The sequence below is a fragment of the Tauraco erythrolophus genome, chromosome 24, assembly GCF_009769465.1.
Source record: "Tauraco erythrolophus isolate bTauEry1 chromosome 24, bTauEry1.pri, whole genome shotgun sequence".
NCBI lineage: Eukaryota > Metazoa > Chordata > Aves > Musophagiformes > Musophagidae > Tauraco > Tauraco erythrolophus.
In genome coordinates, this window is record NC_141488.1 from 4,037,535 (window position 1) to 4,057,409 (window position 19,875).

The window sequence follows — 19,875 nt, forward strand, 5'->3', positions numbered from 1 at the left end:
TGAGCCTTCGCCTGAGTTTGAGCCCCTTGAACCAGGAGTGTGGGGAAAAGCCGCAGGGCTGGTGGCCAGGTCCCTGCAGGCACCAGGGCTCGGACAGGCTTGTGCACCTGGATTTGAGGGCAGGTTTGGAGGCTGCAGAGTGAGACCCTGGTGGGGCTGTGCCCATGGAGGGTCCTTCCCGAGGTCACCTGCCCCTGCCAAGTCAGGTTGTGACCTGGTGATGCCAACAGTGCTTGTGGCATGGTGATGGTCGGTGGTACCTGGTGATGGTTGATGGTACCTGGTGATGGTTGATGGTATCCAGTGATGGTTGGTGGTACCCGGGGTGATGGTTGGTGGTACCTGTTGACCACTGGTGATAACTGGAGTGATGATTGGTGGTACCTGGTGATGGTCGGTGGTACCTGTTGACCGCTAGTGGTAACTGGAGTGATGGTTGGTGGTACCTGGTGATGGCCAGTGGTACCCAGGGTGATGGTTGGTGGTACCTGCAGGGTGGTGGTTAGTGGTACCCAGTGATGGCCTGCGATACCCAGGGTCATGGCATGCATTGGGGCTGCATCACTGGTCCGGTGGGGTGGAGGAAGAGGAAGAAGAGGAAGAGACCCCCGGGCCAGGTAAGCCGAGTGAGGGGCACACAGTGCTGTAGCCACGGCCTGTCCCCATCCCCCGTGGGGCTGCGCGTCCTGGAGCAGCTGGGGGGTGTCCCCGGGCCGGGTCCACCCCGCAGTCCCCAGGCCGGCCAGGAGGTGGCAGGGCCACCCCGGCAAAGGGTCCCCAGCCCCGCCCGGAGGGACCCCGCGGCGCGGCGGGGTGAAGCGGGGTGTCTGGGGGGGCTCAGCCCTACCCCAGGGGGCGTGCAGGGTTTTTTGGGGGGTTTCCCTAAAACAGGGAATGTCTGCCCTGGGCTGCTCCTGGGGCTGCTCTGCTGAGGCCAGTGTCCCCCTCTTTGCCCCCCCAAGGAGGCTCCGGGGGTCCCTGTCTGCTGAGAGGCTCCTACCCATGGGGATCCCCCAAATTCCTTCTGTTCCCGTCCTACTTAGGCTGCAGCCTCTTAACACTGTGTCTGCCAGAGCCGTGCCAAGGGAGGCGTCCTGAGACCTTGGCGGCTGCTGGGCTCCCCCTAAATGGGGGTGAGCAGACCGTACCCCAAAACCAGACCGTGGGCATCTCTGCTTGCCGGGCTCGAAGGACTGAATCCTAAAGTACAACCTTTCACCCTACGGCCTGGGGAGGGTCTTCCCACGCCCCTGTCCCCTCCAGTACCACTGGATTAGAGCAGGGCTCGGCCCCGCCTCTGGTTAGACCCAAACCTGAGCTTTACTGGGCCCCGCTCCAGTCTCAGCAAGGGGGACAGGGGGTCTGTCACCCCCCAATCTACCCTGGGTGAGGGCTGCTTGGGGCAGCGGGGTGCTCGCCAGCCCGGCCCCGGGCGAGGTGGGTGCTGGGGTGCCGGGGCGAGGCTGGGGGGGTGCGGATCCGGCGGGGTCCCGCCGGAATCCGCACCCCCCAGCCTCGCCCCGGCACCGTAAACCCCCCCAGCTCCCGGTGCCCGGGATGGAACTGGGGTCGTGGCGGAGGCTGGGGGCGGGGGGCACCGGAGCGCTTCGCCTTTAACGGGCGGGCGGGGCCACCCACGTGACGGCGGCGGCGGGGAGGGAGCGGGGAGGGGGTTGGGGGGGGCGGAGGGAGAAACTCCCCGGGGCGGTGCGGAGGTGCCCGGTGCGGGACATGGAGCGCTGAGCCGGGCCTCTCCGGCACCCCCGGGGCGCTCCGCACGGGAGCTCCCGGTGCGCTCCCAGGCGCGCTCCCGGTGCGCTCCCGGTTCGTTCCAGGCGCGTTCCAGGCGCGTCCTCCCCACCCCCCGGGTCGCCCCCCGGCGCAGCCCGCACCATGCCCGAGCAGCTCAGCGTGGCCGAGTTTTCTGGCCGTGACCGGCGAGGACCTCAGCTCCCCCGGCCGCCGCCTTCGCCTCCAAGATGCAGAAGTGCCGGGGGGCGGTGGGGGCTCTGGAGGAGGTGAGCGGGGTAAGGGGGAGGGGGGGGGCTGGGGCACCCCCCCGCCGTGCGCTGGGACAGCCCCTGGCACCCACAGGTGCTGGCCCAGCACCCAGTGCCCACCCTGAGGGGCATCTCCCTTCCTTGGGCTTCTGTTTATTGGGGTCGCCGCGGACCCCCGGGAGGAGCTGGCACCCACCATAAGTGGGTTCTGTGGGAACCCTCGGGCCGGAGTGGCTGTTTGCACCCTCTGAGCAGCCCCAGCTGCACTTTTTTGGGGCCAAGGCCTTCAGAAAAGGGCAAAAGTCTCCTTTAAAGTCTCTGTTGAAGTTTTTTGTCTCCGGCTCCAGGTGCCATCCGAGGCCAGGGCATCCCCCCGGGACACCCCACCTTGGCTCCAGCCACTATCGAGCTCCTACGCTGGAGCCAGCCCTGATGTGATGCGGTGACCCTGGGTGGGGGGGTCCCCATGCTATTAAAAGCCAGGGGAAGTACTTTAGCCTCCCCCAAAATCCCCAACAGCATTTGCGGGAAGGGCGGAGGTGGTGGAGTGCCTTCGTCCCCCTTCTCCCGCCTGGAATAAGGCGGTTTCCAAGCTGCTCCCGTGGCTTTTTGCCAACTCCTCTTAGCGAAGGAATGGCTTTGAAGGAGAGCCAGGGCTGGTGGGGAGCGCAGGGGTCCAGGTGCTGGGGCTGTTGGGATCCCCGGGGCAGCGGGATGGATGTCCCTGAGCTGGAAATCAGGAGAGACACACCGTGGAGCATCCCCGGTCCCTGCCAGCACATGCTGGCTGCTGCCATGGATCTTCGTCCAGCTGGGAATGGGGAGGCAGCTCCAGGCAGGAGGAAGCAGCAGGAATTTCGTTTGGCTGCTCAGAGAGGCTGTGGTTAAGGGGGATGGGGATGGGGAGAGGTGTCCCCTAGGAATGGTGGGGGGGGTCTCTGCGGGGTTTTGCTTAGTAAAGCTCCTGTGAGCATGGCTGAGAGCTGGGAGTTGTGACCGCTGTGTTGTGCCATGGGGGACATGGGCTGAGCCCCACACTGCCCCATCCCACCAGAGGCTGCGGGGGACCCTCGTTGGGGCTGAACCACTGTCAGGCCTTCGGCATCTCCAGGCTCCAGCACGAGGGAAGAGAGAAATCCAGTGAACCAAGCGCCAGCCCCACGTGTGCTCTGAGCCCGTGGGGCAACAGCGTTGGGCAAGGGAAATAAACAGGGACAGCTTTAGGAAGGGGGAAGAGTCTCTGTGTCAAACTGATCCTTGGTCTTCCCCATCACCGCTCCAGATCCTGGATCTGGAAAGGTTTGGGTTGGAAGGGACCTGCAAGATCTAGTTCCAACCTCCCTGCCAGGGGCAGGGACACCTTCCACTACACCAGGTTGCTCAAAGCCTCATCCAGCCTGGCCTTGAACACTGCCAGGGATGGGCAGCCACAGCTTCTCTGGGCAACCTGCTCCAGTGCCTCAGCACCCTCAGAGGGAACAATTCTTCCTTAGATCTCATTGAAATCTCCCCTCTTTCAGTTTAAAGCCATTGCCCCATGTCCTGTCACTCCACATCCTTGTCCAAAGCCCCCTCCAGCTTTCTTGTAGCCCCTTTAGGTACTGGAAGGTGCTGGAAGGTCTCCCCGGAGCCTTCTCTTCTCCAGGCTGAACAGCCCCAAGTCTCTCAGCCTGTCTCCATAGCAGAGGTGCTCCAGACCTCGCATCATCTCGTGGCCTCCTCTGGACCCGCTCCAACTGTTGTCGAGGAGGGGGCATGAGGATTCCTGGTCTTACCAGTGGCTGCTGGGTGGGAAAGGGTGACTGTGTCCCACCAGGTCCCAAGACAGGGCGCTGCTGCCTTTGAGGCATGGCGACATACACCCATCTGGGAGCTGGTTCCAAATTGGGGGAGACAGGAGCAATGCAGTTGAGGGCTGAAGGCTGATGCTTACCATTGAGGAAACATACTGGTGTTGGTTGGAGCTGCTCCATGCCTCAGTTTCCCTTCTGGGATTAAAGAGGTCTCTCCCTCCCAGGGTGCTCATGTGACTTTGGGGTCCTTGGGGCTGCCTCGGATGCAGAACTTGAGGTCTCTGAGTGGGCAGGAAGGTCGGATCCAGCCCTTGGTGGTTGGGACTGGGTGCTGAGTGCATGTTGCACAGGACTGGGCACCTCTGGACTGGGACAGGGTGACATGGCAGAGGCTGCTGGTGCATTCTGTGTCAGAGCTGGCAGCCGGGCTCCCAGCTCACCCTGTCACTGTGTAAATAATTCCGCATCCCTGCTGTGCGCTGCCCTTTGCACCCAAGGCAGCACCGTGTCCTGCTCCCAGCCCGGCAGCACTGTCACCCCGGCCCTGGCACCCACGGTGGCTCCTTCGGGGCAGCACGAGCTGGTGACAAGGGGGAGGCAGAAGAATGGCCCCCATTGAGCATCCTGCTGGGGCTGGGCGGGGGATGGCGGTGGCTGCTTGGAGTCTCCAGCTGTGAGCCCGGGCGGCTGTGGTGCACGTGCGGATCCGTCCCTTTGTCTATCCCTTGGGGAACCCTTCGTGCTCCGTCCCCACTGTGCCAATGTCCTCAGCTTCCCCCGACCGGGAGCCTTCATCCCTGAGCTGGGCCAGGGGTTGGTGGGTGCTGGGGGAGGGCTTTAGACATCACTGCCCCCCGCTCTGGAAGGATGTCCCTGTGCAGCCAAGGCACTTGTCCCCCGTACATCAGGGATGACAGCAATGCCCGCAGCGGGGCAGCACCACACAGTGGATTTCCTCTGCCTTTACCACCCCAGTGCTCATCATCTGCCTGCCCCATCCCCACCGCTCAGCTCCCAAACCCCTTCCCAAAGCCCCATGACCATCCCCAGATCATCCCTGTCCCCTGTGTTCAGCCTCCTGGGGCCATGAGCTGGCACCAGGGTGGGCAGCCACATCCTGGGCACTTGGAGCAACTTCTTCGCCACTTGCACAGTGATGCATCCAGAACATCTCATGCTGCCTCAGTTTCCCTTCTTGAGTCTATGCCAGGTTTGTGAGCCTGGGGGGTCCAGGCATCCAGCCCTGGCATTCCCCTCGAGGCAGGGGATTTCTTCCCCAGCTCCAGATACCTTGGGGTGCCCAGGTTTGGTGCAGAGAGGGGGCACAGGGGTCTCTGGGGCACCCTAACATCCTCCCCGTTGTAGATGCATTGCAAGACCCCTCCAGGCGAGAGGTTTGTCTCCTGCCTTGGCCCCAATCCCCTCCCAGCCGGCTCATCCTGGCTAAAGCTCGTCCGCAGCATCCCGGCCAACAAGGACGGCCTCGGAGAGCGGCGCCGAAGCCAGGCTGACCCGTTGTCAGGAAATCGGCCTTGACATCAGCCTGAAAACCTTCGACGAGAGCGAGCGAGAGCCTCTGTATTGTAATTCCTCCGCGGTTTCATCCCTTGCCCTTCTTGCCGTTCACGCCCTCTAAATATTTCCAGCCTGTTATCATGCCTCTGGTACCTGCAGCCAAGCCGCCCTTAACCCTTTCCTGATGCCGGGGCTGGAGCGTGTTGGCTACAGTGCTCTGCGGGCAGTGCCGTGGGCAGGTTGGCGTTGGGGTTGAGTTTGCCCTGGTACTTGGTGGGGGCAAATGGGGGCTGCCCAGGTAGGAGCGAGGATGATGAGGGGACCAGGCTGGGGATGAGGAGTGCTCTAAGCGAGGGCAGGATGCGGACGGCGGGGGCTGCGAGGAGGTTCGTGGTTCTGGGGACCATGGCCAAAACATGGGATGGGGGGGATTGTGGAAAGCCGTGTCCTCGCTTGTGGGATTTGTGTGATTTTGGTCCCTGTTGGGTGTCAGCAGGAGGTGGGTCCCTGTTTTGGCTCTGCCATGGACCCCACGGGGAGCTGGGCACCCTTGCGGGTCTCTCCTGCCGTGCCTGGCCCCGAGCCATGGGGACGCTGGGGTGGTGGGGACGGGCTGGAGTATTTGTGCTACCTGGTGCTTCAGCCCCTCCTTGGTCGCAGCCCCTGCCAGAGCCAGAGAGGCCTTTTCTGTGGTTGCTGGAAGCTGCTGGGATTCAGAGAGGTGCTGGGCGTTCTGGCCAGCCTCTCACCCCTGCTACCCTCTTGCTTGAACCCACCTCTCCAGGCGCAGCCAAAGCCCTGCTTGGCACCAGAAGCCACAGGGCCCGCGGAGCTGGCAGGGAATGGGCTGGACACTGCGACTCCGACGTTCCCCAGGATGCCTCGAGCTCCTCTCTCAGCTCTGGGAGCTTGGCCGTTGCCCCACACATCTGCATGGCAGAGCCATTCCGAGGGCCAGCTGGGCTGGAGGGGGGGAGCAGCGGCGCTTGCAGGGCTAATGAGCTCCGTTTGTTTTGTTTCTCCGCTTTTGCAGAGTCTGGATGGGGACCAAGCCGTACTCCAGAGGATCAGGAAATATGTGAAAGCCATTCACGTCTCCGGGCTCAGTGAGTTGAGTTTCAAGAGCTCATGGGCATCCTCGGGCTGGTGGGGTCTGTGACAATCCCGTTCTCCACTGATGCTGGTCCCAGCTGTCCATGGGGCGATGCAGCCGGACAGTTGGGTGGCCATGGGTGCTGGCCAGCCAGCCGCCAACACCATAGCGTGCCCAAAACTGGCTTAAAAAGGGATAAAAAGGGAAATCAAGAACCTTAGGGAGGTTGTTTAGGGCACGTGGCTCCTATCCTGCAGCAGAATGAGCCCAGGTCTGCTCTGGAGGGATGGGGAGACGGGTGGTGGATGCTGGTGGGACCTCCCACTGTGACCATTTCCTGGGGTGGGGCGGTGGGTCCTGCTGTGACCATCTCCCAGGGCTACCCTGCATCCCTCACCGCTGTCTCCCCACGCAGCCCACGTGGAGAACGAGGAGCAGTACAGCGAAGCCCTGGAGAACTTCGGCAACAACCACCTCTCGCAGAACAACCATGAGCTCTCCACCGGCTTCCTCAACCTGGCTGTCTTCACCCGCGAAGTCACTGCGCTCTTCAAGAACCTGGTGAGCTTCCACATGTCTCCCTGGCACGCTGCCAAGATGCAGGGGGGTTTAACCACCCTGGGGGGGTCAATCACTGTTTCATGACATCTCCGGTACAACCTCAGACTCTTCTCTGCATCCAGCTATTGCCAAACTGGGGAAAATCTCCGGATCCATCTGGATTTGGGAAAAAACACCCACTGCAGCCCCCCCTGCTCCCAGCTTAGCTGCTCCCCACCGCAACTGGCACTCCCCAGCTCCCATCCTGGGCTCGGGGACACGCTCCTGGCGCTCCCAGACCATCTGATAGCCCCATTGCTGGATTCAGAACTCATTCCTGGCTCTGCTGGAGACACCAGCACGGGGCTTGATGGGTGGTGGGGGCTGCTGTTTTCATTTTTCCCTTTCTTTCTATTATTTCTTTTTTTTTTTTTTTCACATCAATTACATCTCTGATCTCGCTTGCCAAGAAGTAAATCAAAGCCACCGAGCTGCACGGGAAGCAGGCGGGAGCTGAGCTGGCAGCACCTTCCCCACCATGGGAATGGCTCCGGTGGAGAAATCAGTTCCTGGAGGGTGCTGGACCCAACAGCAAAGCCCGGGGGAGTCCCATGGTGCTGACCCCCTCTCCCCTCCCTTTCTCCACCTCCCCCAAGGGATGTTTTGGCCCCAGCTCTGCTGGGGAGGAAGGAGGAGATTTATTTCTGCTGCCCTTCCCCCAGCAAGGATTTCAATTTCAGCGTCTTTTCCCGCTTACCCCAGAGGGCCTCCCGCTCCTCTCCTTCCCCACTGTCCCAGCCGGTTGGACCCCGTGCTCCAGGAGAGCTTTATGGGAGTCGGGTCCCCCACCTCCGCCCCGTGTGCCCTCGTGGGAAGAGCCACTGCCGCATTCCCCCTGCTCTCCCTGGAGCTGGGATACGTGCTGGGACCCTCGACTGCATCCAAAAAGCCACGTTCCCCCTCCCTGAATCCCTCTGGAGCTGTCAGAAGTGGGGTGCCCCATCCCCCTTCCTATGCCCGGTGCTGGGTCTCGCCCCGGATGCTGTCAGGGACCCAAACCCTTGGGAGCCTTTAAAAGAAATGTGGATGCAGCGAGAAGGTCCTTTGTGGGTGCTGGAGCTGCTCTAACAGCACCAAAATGGGGTGCTGCCCCTCGGGGTGCACGGGGGGACTGCTGCGTCCCCCCCGGGCCCCTGCACAGTGCTGGGGGGCATGGCGGTGGCCGCATCGCTGTCCCCACTCCCCAGGAAAGGGGGATGTTTTGGGAAACCCCTTTGATATCGGGGAGGGGGCTGGGGCATCGCCGGGTGCTGTGGGGGACGGGGATGGGAACAGTTTTGGTTTTGGCAGTCGCGGTGCTGATGCGGTGGGTGGGAAGGGCCCCGCGTCAGACATCTTGCAGCCAGCTCTGACAAGCCCCAGCCTGCTCCGTGCCTGGATCCGGCCCTGCTTCCAGCCTCTTTAACCCTTCCCAGTGCAGCAACGGAAGCGAGGAACCCCCCAGCGCTGGGAATGACCTGAGGCTCCGGCTCCCCTCCCTGCCTTGAAGTGGGGACCCCCGTGGGGTGACCCCGTCCATGTCCTTTGTAGGTGCAGAACCTCAACAACATCGTCTCCTTCCCGCTGGACAGCCTACTGAAGGGCAGCTGAAGGACACCGGGTGAGTCCCCTCTGGCACCAGCCCGAGGCTGCGGGTCACCCCTTCGGGGACATCCTGCAGCGAGACCCCCGGACGGGCTCAGCTCGTGCCCGTGGCCGGAGAAGGAAGGAGCAAGTAGCCAGGGGGTGGAAGGCAGCAGGAAGGGTTGGGAATGACAGGAGTGAGGGGTGAAGAGGCGGTGGGGACATCCCTGGTCCCCAAGGAGCGGGACGGGGCACGGTGACGCAGAGCCCTCGGCCGCTTCGGTGCCACCGGGGCTTTCGCCTTCGCTGACTTATTCGCCGGCCCCTCTCTCCCTTTGCGCAGGACTCCAAGAAGCAGATCGAAAGGCCTGGAAGGATTATGAGACCAAAGTGTAAGGAACCCGCCGGCACCGGCAAAATCCACCTAATCCCGCTCCACACAAAGGTGTTTTGTCCCAGGGCTGCAGCCAGGCACCAATCGATGCCAGTTTGTCATCAGGAGGGCTCCGGTCCAGCCTTTCCCAGCTTGAGGGGCTGGAGACGTTCCTCCTGGTCCTGGGGATGTTTCTTGCTCTTGGAGATGTTCCTCTGATCCTGGGGATGTTCCTCCTGCTCTTGGAGAAGTTTCTCCTGATCCCATCTCCACCGTAGCCCCCCACATGGCACACCCCTTGGGTCAGGACTGTCCCCAACCGCCACCATCCTGTCCTACAGGGGAAGATGGAGAAGGAGAAGGAGCGAGCCCGCTTGGCAGGGGTCATCCAGGCCGAGCCAGCTGTGGCAGAGGTGGCCGAGGACATGCAGAAGGAGCGGCGGCTCTTCCAGCTCCACATGTGCGAGGTGGGGGCTGTGCTGGGGGACTGGGGACTGTTGGGCCCCAGGGCAGGACACAGGGGACCACTCTGTTCAGAGCTGGGTGGGATGTCGGAGCCCCTTAGCTGTCCCCATCCCGTTGTGTTCTCCCTGCACGGTCCCAGCTCGGGGATCCCCACCCGTCCCCATGTTGGGGTCCCTGTGGGATGTGGCTGGGAATGGCATCCATGGGTTACCCTGCAGTGGGGTGTTGGGGGTTTCTACCCGCATCCTTCCAGCCCTGCTCCACACCCCTCCTCCGTGAAGCCGATGCTGGCATTTGGGGCAAAAAGGGAGCTTTTTGGGTAACATCCCTGAGGTTGGCTTTGCAGTTTTGCTCTGTTCTCAGAAAGACTTGCAGAAGCTCTGGTTTGGGTTGGGGGGTTGGCTCACGAGCGGCCCCAGATCCCCAACGATCCTGGGGGTCCATGCTCAGGAGGTGAGATGGGAAGAGGTGAGTGACGGAGACCCGATGCCAGCTCCCGCCCAGCATGGAGGATCCCGGGGTCCCAGCTCCAGCCACCCCAGCAGCCCCATCAACCTCTGGAGGGTGACCCAGAGCAGGGGACACATCCCCAGTGGGTTGTCCGGGGGGGGTGTTCCCATCCCGAGGCCAGGCAGCAACATGGAGCCCGTCCAGCCCATACGCCCCCCAACCCACCCACCAAAGGGCAGGGGGTGCAGGGAGGGGTGCTGCACCCGCCGGGGAGCTGGGACCCGGCCAGATGAGTCAGTGCCTTGAATAGCTCCACTGTGAAATACATAACAGCCCATGGAAACGCGGGAAGAGCGGCCGCACGTGCGTGTGTGCACACGAGAGCTGCTTCTTTCCTGGGGGGGCAGGGGCTGCCTGGAAACTGGGGGGGCAGCTCTTCTAGGGGGCTGGGGCGGGTGCGTTGCCGTAGGTTTGTAGGTGGATGGTGTTTGCTGCTGCTGAGAGGGGGGCACTGTCCCGTTTTGGCACAGGGGTGATGCGTGGGGGGGTTGTATGTCCCCATCATGGGTCATCTCACCCCTGCGAGGGGCCGTGGGATGGGTGGGTGCGGCTGGAGCCGGACCCAGGTGGTGCTGGGTGCATCCCTGTGCTCGTGGGTGTCAGCCAGCGCTGGCCTGGACCCTCCGCTGGGGTGACCTGGGTGACAGGGCAGGGAGGTCCCATGGAAACCGGCCACACGTGGCTTTTTCCAGCTGGGACCTTATTCGGGGGGTGCAGTTGGTGCCAGGCATCCCGAGGCTCCAGCTTGGGTGCCACATCACCTTTGCAGCTCCAGCTGAACAATCCCCTCCGGCCACGGTGAGCCTGGCCGGGTAGGGGTGCCCAGAGCACCCGCAGCCCCGGGAGGCTCCGTCATCCCACCGAGGTGCTTCCCCACCCTGGAAAACCCCGGAGCTCAGGGCTGCCTTCCCTCCCCTCGCCTCCTGCACTGGAGAGGAGCTCGAAAGGGGAAAAAATCTCTTCTCCCCACCCTGCCCCAACCCGTATTTCCTCGAGGCTCCGTTATTTTCCGCCCGCAGCTGGCGGATGCGTTTGATGTATCGAGGTGAAACTCCCGCTCCCATGGGACACCTCCGTGGGGGCTGCGGCCCCCCGGGGCTGACGTGCCGCAGGCGCTCACTGCTCGAAATGTGATTTTTTTTTTTGTTTGTTTTGAGAGCGAAGGGGTCATCTCTTAAAAAACACTGGAGCTGTTTTGGTTTTTTTTTCTTCTTCTGAGCTGCCTTGGGTTTCGGTTATTTATTAACTCCAGAAGGAACGAGCAGCGGGAGAAGCATGCTTGGCTGGAAACCCCGGGGACCTGCCTTGGTCCTTGAACTTTGCAGGGCTTGGAGGACTTCCAGAGCCAGGTTTTCTGCGAGCTGCCTTCAAACCCAACGGCATGACTCCGTTTCTTGAAACCTAGCCAGTGTTTTAACCCTCCTTCCGTGCCGGGAAGCGCGCGAGGGCCACGCAGGCTCTTGCTCTTTCCTGCGGGGTGTTTTCAGCCGGTCCTCGTCTCCATCACCTAACGGGATGTCTTCTCCTCCTCCAGTACCTGCTGAAAGCCAGCGAGTCTCAGATGAAGCAGGGACCAGATTTCCTACAGAGCCTCATCAAATTTTCCACGCTCAGCACAAGTAGGTCCTGCCTGGGTTGGGGAGGGCTCATCCCTGGGGTCGGTTGTCACCTGGGGAGGTCCCCGAGGGTCTGGGGGCACCTTCTCCCATCCCAGCTCCGTGAAGCTGTTGGTGAAGGTGTTGGACAGAGGCTGTTGCTCTCTGGCTGCGTGCGGGGAGTTGCAATGTTCTTTGTTGGCTTGAGGAGCTGTAAACGTGTCCATGGGGGCTGGGGGAAGGGGGTTGGCTTGGGATATATCCAATGATTTGGTTGCTGGATAGAGTTCCAGGGATGAGTTCAGCCGAGCGGCTCCATCGTTAGCCGTGGGGCTCGTAACGAGGGTGTTTGGAGGAAGGATTAACGTCCCCTCACCTCTTCCGCTGCTCCATGAGGCTGGAGTAGTGTCACATCATCTCCTCCAGCTCTCGAGTGGGGAAACTGAGGCAGGGAGGGGACAGTTGCGTTGGTCAAGGCTTGTGACCCAGAGACCCCCAGGATCTGGTCCCCAATGAGATGAGCTTGGATCAAACAAGAGGCCAATCCTGCATTCCCAAACACCCCAAAATTTTGGGGTATCCAGACCCCACGGGCTGGGCTTGGCCATTGGTGAGGGTCTCTCCATGTAGCAGGGGAACCACAAAGCAAGAGCAGCTTCCCAGGGGGGTTGCTATGGTCTCCTGCCACGTTTTCTCTCCAAATCCCCTCTTGTTTTTTCTCTCCGGCCTCCCCATCTGCATCTGAATCACATGAAATGAATGCCCAGTTTCTTCCAAGACGGCTGGAAGGCTGCCCAGAACCTCTACCCCTTCATCGAGAAGCTCGCTGTGTCCCTCCATGCGGTAAGTCCCCCTCCTGCCACCCAACCGCTCAGACGTGTCCCCCGAGGTGCCACCCCCACCCCACACCAGCCCCTGAGAATGCCCCGTTCGGCGCAGGAGGGCAGCTCCTTCCCTTTCCAGCTCCACCAGGCGCAAGAGGAGGAGGTGAAGCAGCTGACACAGACCCGCGATTCCCTCCGCAGCATCCTGCAGCTGGAGAGCAAGGAGGTGAGACCTCCTGGGGTGGGGAGCTGGGAGGAGGGTGCTGGGTGCTAAGGAGGGGTGAGTGCCCCGGGGTTAGCTTGGGGATGGGGAGCAGCTGGAAAGAGGAGCTGGGAACCAAAGGGGACATCTGTGGGAGCAGAGTGGGAGACCTGGAGATGCTGGGAGGGGATGATGGGAGTCTCTGGCATCCTGGTGGGCACAGCACCCATGTAAGGACGAGGTCACTTGAGGCAGCAGCCACCTCTGCACCTCTCATTTTGCTTTTTAAATGGTGTTTGTTTTCTTTTACCCCGGTGAGCTCAGGAAAACCTGAGCAGGAGAACTCCTCCTGAGAGAAGAAACTCACCAGCACCAAGGGAACAAGCAGTACGGAACAGAGAAGTCAGGATTTCTGTACAAGAAGAGCGATGGGTGAGGATGAGTGGTGTTTGTCCAGAGAGCTCTTGGTTCCATCCCAGTGTTGCTTTGGGCTGGGAGAGAGCACCGTGCTCATGGGAGGCCCCACAGCTGGAACATCCCGAGGTGGAACCATTTGGTGAGGTTTTTGGTCGCTGTTAGACAAGTCTTCAGATCCAATTGGTCCCATCTGATCTTAAGCATCCATCAATGCTTGGAGAACAGGGTTTTTTGCCAGGCTGGAGCTGGTGGTCAGGGGTTGGTGGATCTCCAGCTGGGAAGGAGGAGATTTAGAGGTGGTGCAGGGGACCTTCCCCGCCATGGTTTGGTGTCATTGGCCCATTTCTTAGGTGAAGGTCCGCAGCAGGCTCTGATGTCTGGGATGCTTCTCCCGTGATGCTCTCCTGGGCATCTGGCTGGGCATGGTGGCTGGTGCTGTGTGGGTGTAGTGTCCTCGGATGTGGGTCTGCAGGAACAGCTGCCCAATGCCAAGTTCTCCCTGGAGAGCTGTGTGGCTGATGGGAGGGGAAGCAATTCCTTGTTCTTGGACATGGAAGGAGAGAGGATCCTGATGGGATCATCTAGGGTAAAAAATAAACCCCTTAGAGCCCCAAAGAGAAGGTCTTCACCTTCTCAGTGACCTTCTGGGTGACGGGCACCAGGTTTTGAGCGGGTGGTTATGTGCTTTGCTGAACTGGGACTGGCAGACCTGTGATGCTGTTGGCCAGCATGGCCTGTGGCCAGGTGGGACATTTGTGCTCTGTGAGCTTCAGGAAGCACAACCTCATGTCCAGAAAGCCATCAGACCTCTGCCGAGGGCTGCTGTGGGTGGTTTGGGAGGTGGATGTGTGTGGCTGATGAGGGCTGGGCAGTGCATCCTCACTCCTCTTCCTCTTCCTCCTCAGCATCCGCAAAGTCTGGCAGAAGAGGAAGTGCGGTGTGAAGTACGGCTGTCTGACCATCTCCCACAGCACGGTGAGGAGCACCGAAGGGGCTGCAGCCCTGACCCTTGAAGGCACCCTTTGAACATTGGTGTCCGTCGGATTTCGGGTTTAATTTTGCCCAAACCGATCGCACATCTGCCTGGCTTAAAGCTGAGTACGAGCTGGGACTGGACGTACTAACTGGGGGTCTCCCATGTTCGATGGGTGTCAGTGGGAGGGGATGGGGGGGTTTGACTGGGGCAGCGAGATGATCCTTGAGGTTCCAGACAAGACCAAAGGGGGGGGCAGGTTGGGGTGGTGTGGTGCCCCCTGGCGGTGGAGGCTGCGAAATGCAGCGGGACAGAGAAGGTGACTCCAGAACATCTCCGAACCAGGTTCTCCTGCAGAGGGGTCCCTGTTCTCCTGAAAAGGGTCGGAGAGGGTCCCACTCCTGGTTTATCCCAAGAGGGACCGTCTGGGCTCAGCAGTTGTCCCGCTGAAGGTCTGCGCTCGGTGCTGCATGTCCCGCCCCTTCCCAGCCCCTTAACCTGCTGCCGTCCTCACTCCCTGCAGATCAACCGTCCTCCCGTCAAGCTGAACCTCCTCACCTGCCAAGTGCGGCCCCACGCCGAGGAGAAGAAATGCTTCGACCTGGTGACGCGTGAGTGCCCGCAGTGGGTGCCCCAGTTGGGGTTGGGTGGGTTTGACCTGGAGGCGGCTGAGTTGCGGACAGGAACTCCTCTTTTTTTGGTGGAGAGGATCCCGAGAGGGTTTTTCCAGTGGCCACAGCAACTGGGCCACCCTTCGCCCTTTTAATCTGGCTCCGGGCACATCCCTGGAGGAAGGACCAACCTCTCCAAGGAGATGGCGGAGACAAAACAAGGTTGCGACAGGGCTCGGGTGGTGGCCAAGTGACGCGCCGTGATTTTGTCTTCTGTTAAAGCAGCCCCTTTGCGGAGTTTCAGCCCCTTCCTGTGGTCCCGGCATCCCCAAATCCCCCGACCCAACTCACCTTCTCCCCCCTCTCCCCATCCCTGCAGACAACAGGACGTATCACTTCCAAGCGGAGGATGAGCAGGTGTATTGTGTAAGTGCCACAGCCAGTCACCATCCTCGCCGTGCCGGATCCTGCTCTGCCTTCCCCATCCATCCTCCTCCTCCTCCTCCTGATGAGTCTCCCTCCTGCCCAGGTGGGTCTCGGTGCTGCAGAACAGCAAGGACGAAGCCTTGAGCAACGCCTTCAAGGGGGACCCCAACGGCGGCGGGGCGGCGGCGGGTGGCGGGGCGGACGGCGGTGTGCAGGAGCTCACCAAGCTGGTCATCGGCGAGGTGAAGAGCATGCCGGGAAACAAGCAGTGTTGTGACTGCGGGGCGCCGGGTAGGTCAGGGCTTGGCGTGGGTGTTCCACTGGTCCCAGCTCTGGGGGTGGGTTGGGTACCTGGGGGGGGGGTTTGCAGCATCCTGTGGGGCTGGGGGGTGGTGGTGAGTTTGGGTGGTGGTGAGCTTGGGTGAGTGGTGGTGATGAGCTGGGGTGGGGGTGGTGAGCTTGGGTGATGGTGAGCCTGGGTGGTGGAGGGGAGCCCGAGTGGTGGTGGGGAGCCTGAGGGGTGGAGGTGAGCCTGGGTGGTGGTGGTGAGCTCAGGTGGTGATGCTGGGCCCTGCACCCCTTGCAGACCCCACCTGGCTCTCCACCAACCTGGGCATCCTAACGTGCATCGAGTGTTCCGGCATCCATCGGGAGCTGGGCGTGCATTACTCCCGCATCCAGTCCTCACCCTGGATGTCCTCAGCACCTCTGAGCTGCTGGTAAGTGCCCCGTCCCCCTGATCCTGAGCCCGGAGATCTCGCAGCCACCGGGAATGCACCTCCCAAACCTCCTGGGACGCAGATTCCGTTCCGTCCCTCTCCATCCCGTCCATGCCTGGTTTGCTCCAGTGCTCGCAAACTTGCCTCAGTTTCCCACCTGGGAAGGTCCTGGGTGGATCCAGTGGATTCCTTCCCTCTGCCCCTGGGCTGGTGATGGGGATGTGGCTGGGGCAGGGCGAGCACGGCCCCGGGGTGGGGGCTCATCTCCCCTTGTCCCTCTCTTGCCACAGTTGGCTGTCAGCGTCGGGAACACCCGCTTTAACGAGATCATGGAGGCCACGCTGCCCGCGCAGGACTGCCCCAAACCCTCGGCGGCAGCGATATGTGAGTTGGCCACTGGCCAGGGGCGCTCGGATGGGCTGGGAGGAGGAGGAGATGGGGGATCCTGGTGTCATCAACTGGGTTTTGGTGGGTGTCTGCACCTTTTTTTGAGGTTTCCCCCTGATCTGGAGGCTCCAGAAGGAGGCAGGAGCCCAGGGTGCCCCTGGCTGCGCCAGGGTCGGGGTGGGGGGGTCCAGTGTCGGTGCCCGTTGGAGCCGATGCCACGCTGCCCTTCCCGCAGGGCCGCCCGCAAGGAGTACATCGTCGCCAAGTACATGAGCGACGCTACGTGCAGAAGAGCAGCCGCGATGACCCCCACCGCCTCTGGGAAGCCATTCGTGCCCGCGACCTCCTGCGCTGCTCCAGGCCTTCGCCGAGGGACACGACCTGGCCAAGCCCTTGTGCCAGCCCCGAGGGCCAGTGAGCCCTGCGGCCGCCCCGTTCCCCTCTGCCCGGCAGCGTGAAGGGGTTTTCCCCCTCGGGGTGCCCATGGTCAGTGTTCCTGGACCTTGGTGGAGATGTGCTCTTGGTGAGATGAGGATCCTTAGGTCCAGCTCTCTTCTCTCTATCTTGGAGGAGATGAAGCATCCTTATGTCCAGCTCTCCTTCCCTTTTGTCTCAGGGGAGATGGGCATCCTCAGGTCCAGCTCGCTTCTCCTCTCCATCTTGGAGGAGATGAAGCATCCTTGGGTCCAGCTCTCCTCTCCCCTCCATCTCGTGGCAGGACACGGGCGAGCTGGCACTGCACATGCCGTACGCCATGCCGACAGGTCCTCTCTTCCTCTGGTGGACTTCATCATCCAGAATGGGTGCGTCTCCAGCTGCCTGTGGTTTCCCCTGCCCCGGGGGGCGATTGATGCCGCTGCCTTCTTGACCTTGAATTTCTTGCCGGTGGCCTGGCACAGGGGGGACGCTGGAACCGGGCGACACAGGATGGGAACACGGCATTGCACTACGCCGCGCTCATACAACCAACCAACTGCCTCAAGCTGCTCCTGAGGGCAAAGCTGCCTTCGCCGTGGGTACGGGGCTGGCAACAGTGCAGGGGAGGCGGTTTTGGGGGTCCACGGTGGGGCGCGGGGCGGTGGGGCTGAGACTGGCGCATCCCTCCTGCAGCGAACGCAGCGGGTGAGACGGCGCTGGACGTGGCGAGGAGGCTGAAGCACAGCGAGTGTGAAGAGCTGGTAGGTGGGACAGGGGTTTGGGGGGCGATGGTTGGGCTGGGCAGAGGGGACCGAAGTGCCAGGGGGCTGGCCGGGACCTGTGTCCCCCTGTGCTGAGCTCCCCCCTGACCTGCCCCGTGCGGCAGCTGGAGCAGGCGCAGGCGGGGAAGCTCTCGCTGCAGATCCATGTCGACTACGACTGGGATCCCCCCCAGGAGTTTCCCCTACTACAGCGAGGATGAGCTGGAGGAGAAGGTACTGCAGGGGGACCCCACGGTGCCAGCACTGGGGTTGGTGGCCGCGGGGCAGCCCTGGAGCCATGTGTGTGTCCCCCCCAGGTGAGCCCCCCTCCAGCGCTCCTTCAAGGGCAACGTCCCCGCTGGCTGCCAGCCCCCCGCCCGCCTGCCCCCAGACCCGCTGGAGCTGCGTGGGGATGGACATCACCAACAGACCTACGAGAGCATCCTGGTGCCCTCGCGCCCTGCGCCCCGTCGGGCCCACAGCGAGGAGATCCCCCCGCCCTGCCCCTCAAAAACCCCACGCGGGGCGGCTGCCGCCCCAAACCCACCCCCAGCCCCAGTGGTGAGTCAGGGTGGGGGGTGCTCACCTATGGTGTCCCTTCGCCCAGATGTTGGTTTATTGGCCCCATCGTGTGTCCCCCCCCCCCAACCAGAGCGCCCCGAGCTTCCCCGGCAGATGTCGGACCCCCACTTCCTCCGGGCCAGCGGAGGCTCCAGCACCACGCAGCATCCCCTCCACCGCTGGCGGGGGGGCCCTGGATGGCACTGTTGGCCCCCCGGCCCCTGGCACCCGCAGTCCCCCCGAGAGCCGGCGAGCAGCATACTGGGAGACCCGCTCAGAGACGGAGAGCGGTGGCACCCGGCGGGGGCCGGAGCTGAGCCCCCCACCCGGGCAACCCCCACCAGGTGGCACGACCCCTGATATCCCCCCGGTCAAGTTCAGGTAGGGACCTTCTCCCCCAAATCCAGCTCTGGAGTGCACTGGGTGGGGGGGGTCATTGCATGGTGCTGGTGGGTCCTCCCCAGATATGGGGAACCCCAGATTGTCCCTGAGGGGTGGTGGGCAAAGGGGTCCCTGGGGGAGGTGTGCTGGTCCTGGGGTGCAGGAGGGGCCAAGGGCAATGCAGGGTGCTGGTGACACAGATGTTTTTTGGGGGTGATACTGAGACCAGGGCCCTCTGCAAGTCATGAAATATATTTATTTTTTCCCCTCTTTTTTGGAAATTGTGGTGGGATGGGAGTGTTTGAGGGCGGGTGGGTGCTTGGGCCCTTCTCCATCAGCATCCAAGGGTGGGACCCCCGGTCCCTTGGGTCCCATCGGGGAGCCCTGAGCCCAGTGAGACCTCATGGGGAGGGGGACGGGGGGGTAAGGCAGCAGCAGAGGAGGGGGTGACGCTGTCCCCCGCTGTCCCTGCAGCTCGGAGAGCACCCGCTCGTACCGGCGCATCAGCGGCGCGGTGGGCAAAGCGGGGTCGGCCGTGTGCCCCAGAGCCTCGGTGGCCTCGAGGACCCCGCTCTGAGCAAGGTGCCCCCTGTGCCCATGCCCAGGAGATTCGCTCCAGTAGGTGCCATGATGCGGGGGGAGAGGGTCACTGCACCCCCAAGCATCCCACCTCCCCTTCTCCTGGGGTGGCATAGAGGGGTTGGGGGTGTTGCATCGCTGCACCCATCCTCAGGGGTGGTCTTGGGGGGGGGGTGTCACCCCCTCGCCACTCTTCGCAGGCCAAGGGGAGGCAGAAGCGGGTGAAGGCGGTGGCGGACTGCAAGGGGGACAAGGCGCGGGAGCTGACCTTCTCCAAGGGCGAGGTGATCGTGGTGACACGGGAGGAGGATGAGCAGAGCTGGGTGAGCATCACCACTGCACTGGCACGTGCTGGGGTCCCAACCGCAGTCCCCTGCACCCCCCAGGAGGAAACTGGGTGTTGGGGAGGGGCACGGATGGGTGTCCCCTGCCCCATCTGTGCCCGGCATGGGGCTGGGGATGCTCCCGCTGACGTGTCCCCACGGCTTTGCCTCTCTAAACCCCTCTGGGAATTGGGGTGTCCACCCCAAAACTCCTTTGCCTGAGATGCAACTCCCACCCCCTGACACCGCCCCCCCCACCATCTCTGCACCCCCAGGTCGGCTTCATCGAGGGTGATGGCTCCCGCACCGGCGTCTTCCCCGCCAGCTTCGTCCACCTCTTGCAAGACTGACGGGGCGGTGGTGACCCCTTTGACCCCCATCCCAGGACCTGAGGCAGCTCCCACCTGCCAGCAAGGGCTCCGGTGCCACCCCAGCCCTGGGGGCTCGGCAGAGCCGGCCACGAGGGACATGTGCCCGGACCCTGGCGTGGACCACCCAGCCCAGCTGGACGCTGCCCTCCAAGGGGGCTTGGTGACCCCCCTCCATTGGAAAGACCGTCCGTGGATGACGGCTGCAGGGAGCCGAAGGGTTGCCCTGGGGTAGGGCAGAGAACGGACACGCTCGCTACAGCGTGGTGGGCGAAGGTTCTGCGCTGTCCCCTGTCACCCGCTGCTCCCCCATCCCACCCGTGGCCTCTGCCCGTCCCCAGGGCTTTTCTTCTGCCCTCTCTGCGAGGGCTTGGGGCTGGGGGGGAGCTCTGCTTGGTGCCCCCCACCCCCCTCTGCAC

At 62.6% G+C, this 19,875-nt stretch overlaps 1 protein-coding gene across 1 annotated transcript; it reads left to right on the plus strand.

The window, feature by feature from the left end:
- The first annotated feature begins 1,893 nt into the window (after window positions 1-1,893).
- On the plus strand, window positions 1,894-19,438 carry LOC147527101 (arf-GAP with SH3 domain, ANK repeat and PH domain-containing protein 3-like). The gene is given in 40 exon segments (XM_086626136.1): window positions 1,894-1,920; window positions 1,922-1,956; window positions 1,958-2,018; window positions 6,342-6,414; window positions 6,817-6,962; window positions 8,532-8,601; window positions 8,908-8,954; window positions 9,279-9,404; window positions 11,447-11,510; window positions 11,513-11,531; window positions 12,275-12,350; window positions 12,471-12,598; window positions 12,888-12,965; window positions 13,856-13,925; window positions 14,447-14,534; window positions 14,914-14,953; window positions 15,064-15,251; window positions 15,547-15,639; window positions 15,642-15,679; window positions 15,970-16,067; window positions 16,302-16,333; window positions 16,336-16,410; window positions 16,413-16,480; window positions 16,785-16,809; window positions 16,812-16,873; window positions 16,966-17,056; window positions 17,059-17,082; window positions 17,177-17,244; window positions 17,370-17,441; window positions 17,443-17,483; window positions 17,562-17,592; window positions 17,594-17,669; window positions 17,672-17,743; window positions 17,746-17,805; window positions 17,897-17,937; window positions 17,939-18,186; window positions 18,661-18,719; window positions 18,722-18,804; window positions 18,966-19,088; window positions 19,364-19,438. Coding segments are annotated over 40 exon segments (2,991 nt in total).
- The last annotated feature ends 437 nt before the right edge of the window (window positions 19,439-19,875 follow it).